At 42.8% G+C, this 9,588-nt stretch overlaps 1 protein-coding gene across 1 annotated transcript in view; it reads left to right on the top strand.

The window, feature by feature from the left end:
• The first annotated feature begins 167 nt into the window (after positions 1-167).
• The window catches only part of pltp (phospholipid transfer protein), a 17,659-nt gene continuing 8,238 nt past the window's right edge, over positions 168-9,588 (top strand). The window contains exons 1-3 of the mRNA XM_005753665.1: positions 168-179; positions 337-501; positions 2,065-2,132. Coding sequence (XP_005753722.1) covers positions 168-179; positions 337-501; positions 2,065-2,132 — 245 coding nt within the window. The remainder of the gene's footprint in view (positions 180-336; positions 502-2,064; positions 2,133-9,588) is intronic.

The raw sequence follows: 9,588 nt of genomic DNA, 5'->3' as shown, positions 1-9,588 counted from the left end.
GCTGAGAAGTAAAGGATTTGAGTTGAATGAACTGAGTGCGATCAGACAAGTATGATATGATGAAGATATGGTTTTATCCTCAATTACTTTGAAACAGTGGCCTCTGCTGTGATATCATTGTGTTTTTGATGAAGTCTCACAAGTGTCAGCTTTATTTTGATATCAAGATGATTTACACAGTTTGTAATTGCTGAGAAATAGTCAGTTAGCTCTGGGCACGTCATTTTCCAGCAGGAATGTTAGGAATAACCCTGGGGCTTAACAAGTTAATAAAGTTAAACTTTTCAGTGTGTAACACCAGCCTGATTTTCTGTTCTCCTTGTGTACTCTGGGTAGAACCCGGCACTGGTGGATGCTCCACTGTCTCTCCAGCTCGCCGTCAACTCTCCGCCCAAAACCTCCATCAAGACGTCTGGAGCCACGGTTGTCATGACTGCCATCGTCAATGTGATGGTGCTGCCTCCAGGTCAGCCTCCGGTTCAGCTGAGCAGCATGACCATGGTACACACACACACACACACACACACACACACACACACACCCAAAGCAGACTCTAAAGACTGTACACTGTGGTCTGGTTTGATACTGCTGATCACTGCGTCATGATAACGTTCTTAAGGACTTGTTTAGAATTACTGGTGTTGTTTTAAAATGGGCCATGTCATATCTAACAGATCTTTTACTGTTTGTATGAGTCAGTGATATCTGAAATAACAGTTCTGCCTTTGATAGAAATTGTCTTAGCTGGGCTGGTCTGGTTACCACGCTGGTGACCTGATAATCTGGTGAAGACTGGATGGCTGCACTGGTCCTTTTAAAAGGCTGATGTGTTTGATGGCTTTTAATCTGAGGCAGAAAGACAAACTCCAAATCCACCCTAACCGGAGGGAGGATAACAGCTGTTCTTTATAAACACACCGCAGGAACCTCTCATGACTTCCTTATCATCTAATGAATATTTCTAAACTCAGACTGCTGGTGTCAAAAGGCTGAACTGCTCTTACTGATTATTGTGACCGTCGTCTTTCTTCTGTTTTAACAAATTAGCTTTGACTTGTCTTCAGACTGTGCAAAATGCTGCGTCAAGACTTTTACCTGTCACCAGCTGAAGCTCACATGTCACTCCATGAAGTCACTCCATGGCTTCTCTTCATTGGCTGCCAATGTAAAATAAATGGCCTGCATTTGTATAGCGCTTTACTTAGTCCCTAAGGACTCCAAAGCGCTTTACACGTTCAGTCATCCACCCATTCACACACACATTCATACACTGGTGATGGCAGCTACATTGCAGCCATAGCTGCCCTGGGTACAAGGATATTTGGCATGCAGCCTGGAGCAGCCTGGGATCGAACCACCGACCTTCTGGTTAGTGGCTGACCTGCTCTGCCACCTGAGTAGGTCAGCTCAGGTGGCAGAGCAACCACCCCATTTTAAATGTATTTTAGGTTTCACCTTAAAATTCTAGTTTTAACTTGTAGCGCCCTACATGGTGAAGCTTCCCAGTATATCTCTGACCTGCTGAAACCCCATCATTCTTCCTGAGCTCCTAGGTCATTAAGGGAGAGAGGGTGAACAGACGTTAAGGACGCGACAGTGACACAAAGGCACACTGGGCTTAAATACACTGAGGGAGTCATCAAGGAATTAGAGACAGAAGGGGAACACAGCTGGGAGAAATAAGACCTAACGAGACAGGGGGAGCAAAGCTGGAACACTGACATCAGACAGGAACAAGAACCTTCAAAGTAAAACAGGAAACAAAACACACTTTACTAAGACACGGACTAGACAGAGAGAGACAGACTTGACACTGACCAAAGCCTACTAAATAATAATCATAATCAAAACAGTATCACTGATAAATCAAACCATAAATCATAATCTAGAAAAACAGAAAGCTGGGTCAACATGACCCAGAACCGTGACAGAAATGTGGTTGAAGCATCCCTGTGGCTTCAGTGTTTGCGCCTTCTTGTCATTTATGATCTTTGAGCCTTTCAACAAGAAAAAACTCACAGACTTTGAGGTGGAAACTAAAAGCGTCTTTTTCCCTTCTTGCAGGAGACCAAGTTCAATGCCAAAGTTTCCATGAGAGGAAAACGTCTGTCTGTTCACGCTGACCTACGCAGGTTTGCATGTTTCACTTCTTTGTTTCTGCAACATGTTCATTAAATATCAGATTGGCCTAACCCAGTCACCCCACACTCACTCGATTGTGTTTGCACATTGAAATCTGTAGCAAGATTTTTTTTCCTGTAGCAATATTAGAATCTTGATCTTCCTTACTGTGAAAATCAATCAGTCTCAAGTTTCAAGTTTTATTTTATCCTATATATGTAAGAGTGGCACATCACTACCAGCAAATAAATTCTTAGGCTCAGAGCCCCCTCAATATTTCATGTAGAAAAAAAGCAAAATTGCACACAAGGTAATACTAATACAAAACACAGTATATCCTTGTAACTCCTTGGCTCTTGAGGGAGGCGGCCGCACTTTCTCTCCCTTATCTTCCCTGTTGGGCTTCTCATGTCTTTTATATAGTCTCGATTATTCTCTAACCCAGGGGTCGGCAACCTTTCTGATGACGAGCGCATCTAAAATTTTCTCAGAAGTCAGTGTGCCATATGACTGCATTAGCAATAAATTTAATAACGCTCTACATGAACAGTTACACACTGTATAGAACAACTTTATAGGATTATATTTGTGTGCAGATGTTGGCAGCTATCAGCGAATAGTTATCAGCTATTATGAAACAAAAAAAAGACTTTTTATCCATAACAGCAAATGAACTGTACAACAGAAAATACAAATGCTATTTATGGTCTCCTCTCAACAATGATAAGAAAAATAAACTGGGCCAATATGATGACATGTTTGTTAATACAGAGACACACATGTGAATGTGATCTCTGGTCTCCCACTCAGAGACACAGGTCTCCAAGTGTCCAGCATTCAGAGGCTGCCTGAGGACTCATGTGATAGAAAATCTGCTCACACAGACATGTAGAGCCAAATACTGTCAATAAGGCCTCTGCAATGTTCTGAAGACAGTTAAACTTGTCAGGCAGTGATGTCCAGCAGGTGAACATGCAGCTCCATGAACACGCACAGCTGTGGATTCCAGCTGTGTTCGTAGTTCTGCAAACTTTGACCCCACAGAGTCGAGCTTTTCAGTTCAATCAACTGCATTTCAATGTCGCATTAACTGGCATTAACTCAGCCAGTTAATGTGAGACAAACCCAGCTGCTCTTTAAAGCTTTCTGGTTTGATCAGAAAAGAAAATATTGGTCCATACGCCTGAAAGTCCTGAAAACACATTGTGAATTCTGTCTCGAGTACGGATCTATCCGTGTTTTTCCGTGGTGCTGATGCTGCTCTGAGCGGACAGCTGCTGAAGAATTTAAAGTGTCAGAATGTGGAAATTTCAACATCGCTTGAAAAAACTGCCAGCTAGCAACGTCCCTCTCACTGGTAGGCGAAGTGATTTTTAGCTAATTACAAGTTGAATCTGGTAGTTGGGGTTGTTAGCTAAGATACTGTCATTAAGAAGCGGCACAACTAATGTGTCTATGCGAGCTAATTTGTGATGTGCACCACTGGTGCGGCCATTTATTTTTTTAATGCACCTTCTGAGATTAATTCACTGCGTGTCGTGCCCAGGGCTGGACTGGGACAAAACATCAGCCCGGGCATTTTGACTAGAGACCGGCCCCCCAGGTATTAAAGCCATAAAGCCTTTGAATGAAAACAGATGCTGTGGTGACAGTGATGTACAGTCTTGTTGGTATATGTATGATTTCTATACATTTTACATCAGATAAAAACTTTGGTTGTTAGATTCAGATAATTATTTATTAAAAGTGAAACATTTCATACTGTACTAATGTATGCATATTTCATGTGTTTTTATTTGATGTAGGTTTGGGAGAGAGCAGGGATGGGAGGTGTGTGTGTGTGGGGGGGTGTTCTTATTACTGCGGCATATTACTGTGAAAACAAACCTTTATATGCTGTTGCAAAAAGCAATAAAAAATATTGTTTAATAAAAAAAATAAAAAAAATAAAAGCGAGACATTTTAACTGAAAATAAGAAAGAAAAGTATTTCCTTGTGCCCCCTCTCCCTGTTAATGCCCTACCTGCCCTCTGGCAACACTTTGCTAGACCCGCCCCTGCACAGTTACCAGCTGTCAGCTACTTAGAAAAGGATCCTGGTGTTATTTGTCTCTCAGAAACAGTTCATAACTTCAACTCATTCATGTCACCTAAAAGGTAAACCTGTTTCTCCATCACCTGTTCAGCTCTGATGATCCAGTAAGGACATCTCCTGGTTTCATCCTCATGTTTCCCTCTCACCACATATCCAAACCGACATCATGACCAGCAGCTTTACAGCTGTGGCTCCAGCAAACATCAGCTGATACTAGAAATTAATATTAAAAATAAATTCTAACAACAGCTGATCAAACGTGCTGCTGTTGTTTAGCGACATCCGCTGGTTTCCTCTTTCTGGTGCAAAGTGGGCGATAAACAAACAAGAGAGACGATCAGCTGATCATTGATCAGTTTCATGATTGAAGGAGCAACAGGAGAGGGAAGGGGGAGAATGAGAGGAGAAGAGGCAGCTGTGCAGCGTAACGACGCAGAAAAACTGCAGCTTTGTGTTCCTTTTCACCTCAATAAGAAACACGTAATATTTTCACTGAATACGGGATGATTCCGTTTTTTTACGGGACAGTTGGCAATTCTACTAACTGACCTTATGAATAAAATAAAGTTCGTTATCAGTAACATCAATTACCCACCCAGCTGTATAGAAACTCCGTCATGCTAGCTACAATACAGTTACAATAACTCAACTGAAGGTAAAAAGTCAGCATAACGAAAATAAACTCCACCTAAACTTGGTTTATATCTGACCCAGATAGACTGCAGGTCATAACTTCTTACCTGGAGTTCACCTGACACTCAGACCGGCGGCCGCCTCGGGTCTCTCCTCCTCCTGCCTCTCCTTCCCTCATCCACCTGCTGGCCTCTGTGGAAGCTCCGCCACAGCCACCACCAAACAACTGAGTTATTTTTACACACTGGCCAATCCACCAGCTTTCACTGTTTATACCGTTACTAAAACAAAACCCCTCCAAAACAAAACAAAACATTGGCCCAGTCGTGCCATCAGTTAACCCGTCGCGTGCTATCTGTGGCATGTGTGCCCATTTTTATTTCAAACATTTCAAACATGTGCCTTCACAATCATTACAAAATATCATTCCATTTGTTGCTTGAAAGGGAGTCGGCAGAAGCATATACTTTTTTGTCCCTACCCCTTCAAGTTTTACCTCTCATTCAGTTAATTTTCTTTTAGTCTTAAATTAAACAAACATCATATGAAGCAAAAGTAAAGCAAAACACAAACATACATCAAAAACAAGTATAGTTTCTTTCATATGAAAAAGACAGAATGTGTAAATTTGCAGATTCACAAGTTATGGAAAAAACAAACAAACAAAAAGAACAACAACACCATTACCAGCAACATCACTGTCCTGGGTTAACCCTGTTTTCTTCATTCTTATATTTATTTAAAATTATTTTAAGCTAGTTTATGTTTTTACTTTCTTTTATTTCTTCTGTTAGACGGTGTTTATTAAACGCAATATGGATAAGATCTTGGAGAAGCTCATAGTGTCACAGTCTGGCTGAGGCAGACTGTATGTGTTTGCAAGAGAGGACTCAAACGCAGACCAAAAACTGAACGTGACGTGGATTTAACAAAAAACAAGCCGTTTATTGAGGCTAGGAAACAAGGTACAAACAAAGGGCAACGGTGAAACTAAACAATAACCTAAACTGGGTGAACCAAAACTAAACATGAAAAAACCTTAAACATGGTGAACTGACATGGATACCTGAAGTTGTGACATGGATGAGCAGACAACCTGACAAGGAATGACTGAAGACACACAGACTAAATACACACAGGAGGATAATGAGGGAAATGGAAACACATGGGGAAACAGCTGACACACATGAACATAACGACGTCACGAGGGGAAAGTAAAACTAAAAACATTGAACATAGGAACACAGGACCCCTTCAAAATAAAACAGGAAACATAATGAGACGCAGACATGACTACATGAACTTGACAACGTAAGACAGACATGAAACACATGAAGGGCAAGGGAGACTTCACAGGGGTTGGAAGACACAAAGGGAATCTAAAAACAAATGAACTAGAAAAGCTAATGAGTTTAATCACATACTATAAACATCAAAATAAACTAAAACTCAAAACACCGGGTCATAAGACCCAGGATCGAGACAACATAACATAATATCTTGAAGAAGAACAACGGGAATTGAGACCTGGTGACCAGTGACGGACATTAGACCAACTCTTAAATTGGATGCAGTTTGTTCGCACTAACCAAAACAACTGCCATCTTCATCTCATGCGCCCCCCCCCCTGGCGCCAGCTGGATGCTCAAGGCAAAAGGGGAATAACAATTCTCCTTCAGATAACAAGACTGTGTTGTCACGTGTCTGTGAAGGTTCTCAGTCATCCAGGTCATCGTAGTCAAAGGAGCTTGCAAAGAAAAGCGTCTGGACTTCTTTAAGTTGCTTGAAGACGTTTCACCTCTCATCCGAGAAGCTTCTTCAGTTCTAAGGTCAAATGGTGGAGATTCCCAGATATAAACCTAGTGGGAGTTTCCCCCCACAGAGGGACAAAAGGACCCCCTGATGATCCTCTAATCGCCTGAGCCAAGGTGGGAAACTGGGCGTGGGTCCCAATCAGCCAGAGTTTCGGGTGAGTTCATTGTGAAACCTGGCCCCACCTTATCATGCGAATTCCTGAGGTCAGATGGCCCAGGATGTGAGTGGGCGTTAAGGCGTCTGGGGAGGGATCTCAAAACTGGATTATAGATGGCAGAGAGTTGGTGTCGTAAACCCCGCCTCTGTTCAAAGATGGTCGCTCACAGTGGACATAGATGCTTCTTTCACTCCTCTTTCAAACCATCTGTCCTCTCTGTCTGAAAAGAAGATCAGACACCAGCGAGGGAGGACAGACGCAACAACATTGTCATCCCCTATGTAGCCGGCGTATCAGAGAAACTCAGGAGAGTTTTCTCCAAGCATGACATCCCAGTGTATTTCAGACCCAGCAACACGCTCAGACAGAAACTGGTTGACCCGAAAGACAAAACGCCAAGACACAAACTTAACAATGTGGTATACAGTGCAGCGAGGAATGCTCAGACCTCTACATTGGAGAGACCAAACAGCCACTTCACAAGCGCATGGCACAACACAGAAGAGCCACCTCCACAGGACAAGACTCAGCAGTCCATCTGCATCTTAAGGATAAAGGACACTCTTTAGAGGATGCCAATGTTCACATTTTGGACAGAGAGGACAGATGGTTTGAAAGAGGAGTGAAAGAAGCCATCTATTATTACGTCACCTGCCGTCTGCTCCTTGCTGTCTAAAATATAACCGGAGTTCTCACACGGCAGTTTATTCAGCTGTGTGAAAACCCGGAGGAATCCTCCCGAGGGATAAAGTTTTATTTAATCTAATAACTTTAATCTCAGCCAAAACGATTTACTCACCAACAAATAAAACACAACTAAAGCACTGAAAAAGGCCAAACAATAACATGTTTAAGTTATTTGACACACAGCTACATTCTCGCCTGAAAATGTGTTAAAAGTTTATTTTGCGACCCAGAAAGAGAAATAAGAGTAATATTAAAACTAAGTAGCTGCAGTACTAGTAGCCATTGTTGGAAACTGGAATTGGCTGGGCCAGTCTGGGATATGGTTTTCAGTTTTGTTGTCCGGGTGGAAAATCAGGAGAAATTGGGGAGAATGGTCGCCCCGGGAGATTTTCGGGAGGGGCACTGAAATTCGGGATTCCCCGGAAAAATCGGGAGTGTTGGCATGTATGTCCTAGCATAGCCTATAACGTTATTGTGACGAACACATTATATGAGTGAACTTGAGTTTAAGTGACTTACAGGTTTCTTTGAAAAACACTTTCTTATATCCAGGTTCTTCCTTTTTGCTGCCGTCCTCCTCGCAGCGCAGGCTTGCCGCTGCTAAAACTAAACAGTTCCCTGAAAGGCTCAGCCAATCACATTGGCCATATTTGTCACATGACGTAGGACTCCAGCAGAGAACGTAATTTAACTCTTTCTGCTCCGCTGGGTGAATGAGACGCTGACAGATCGTTTTTTTCTTGTTGTTCTTTACTCGAAGAGATCAAATTATTGGTGGGGACAATTCAATAATCGCTGGATATTGGTGGGGACACGTCCCTTCCGTCCATGCCAAATCTACGCCCTTGCCCTATTTTATCTCGCCCTGAACTGGAGATAGCTACACATGCATTTATTTCCTCACGCTTGGACTATAGTAACTCTTTATGTGTCTAAGCAAAGGTTCTCTGGATCGTCTGCAGGTTTTCCAAAACGCTGCAGCTACGCTGTTGACAAAATCCTCCAAGTATTCTCATGTGACACCATTGCTATCTCAGCACTTTGTGATTCTGTCTAGAAAGGTGCTATATAAAAAATTTAAATAAAATGTTATTATTATTTTATGGTGGGATCATCTGACCTCCTCCATAGATCTTTGTTTACAGAGCATTCCTGCCGTACCAGGTTGTGATGCAGCCAGACAGAATACTCTTGATGGTGCATTGATAGAAGCTGGTAAGTATTGTGGGGTCCAGAGTACAAACCTCCAAACCTCTTCAGCCGGCGCAGAAGGAAGTGCTCGCTGCTTTTATGATGACGTCCATGTGATGTGAGCAGCTCAGATCCATATGAGCTTTGTCATCCTCTAAAGAGTGACCTTTGAACTTTAGTTGCAGATGAACAGCCGAGTCTTGTCCCGAGGTGGCTCTTCTATCTTGTGCCATGTATTTATGAGGTGGTTATTTGGTGTCTCCAGTGTAGAGGTCTGAGCACTCCTCGGTACACTGCACAGCTACACCACGTTGTGAAGTTTGTGTCTGAGTGTGTGGCTGGGTCTGAAGTACACTGGGATGTTGTGCTTGGAGTAGACTCTCCTGAGTTTGAGACGGCGTACTCTTTCCATTTCTGGGTTACCATGGCGATGAGTTCTGTCTGATGTGATATGGTGTGGGAGTGGCTTCTACAAGCATTTCATTGATGACGTCCACTGCCCACATGACAGGGTTCCTGGGCCGTTGACTCAGAGTTTTCAGTTTGTCTCATGTCCGGTTTATTCTCTGTTTTCACTCCCTGTTCTTTGTGCCAGCCTTTCCCTGTGTGTTAGTTCAATTATCTTCAGCTGTTCACTCACCAGTCTCCACCTACCTGTGAGTCCTACACACACCCCTGACAGAATGACAAGACCTGTGCCACGAAGACATGTTTGTGACCCAGCGGACTCGGACCTTTTCAAGTAGCAGGAGGCAGTGCTTTCCCTTTGGGTGGAGAAGTTCCAGAGGAAACTGTTATTAATAATTGTTAATAATTTTACCTCCTCACTACGTACGACTCTGGATACTGTAGCTCCTGTGAAAACTAAGGTCTCTAATCAGAAGTACCTG

This window comes from Pundamilia nyererei, unplaced genomic scaffold (genome assembly GCF_000239375.1).
Source record: "Pundamilia nyererei isolate P.nyererei 1_Seehausen unplaced genomic scaffold, PunNye1.0 scaffold00447, whole genome shotgun sequence".
NCBI classification, from domain to species: Eukaryota; Metazoa; Chordata; class Actinopteri; order Cichliformes; family Cichlidae; genus Pundamilia; species Pundamilia nyererei.
This window is presented reverse-complemented; position numbering and strand designations above follow the sequence as displayed.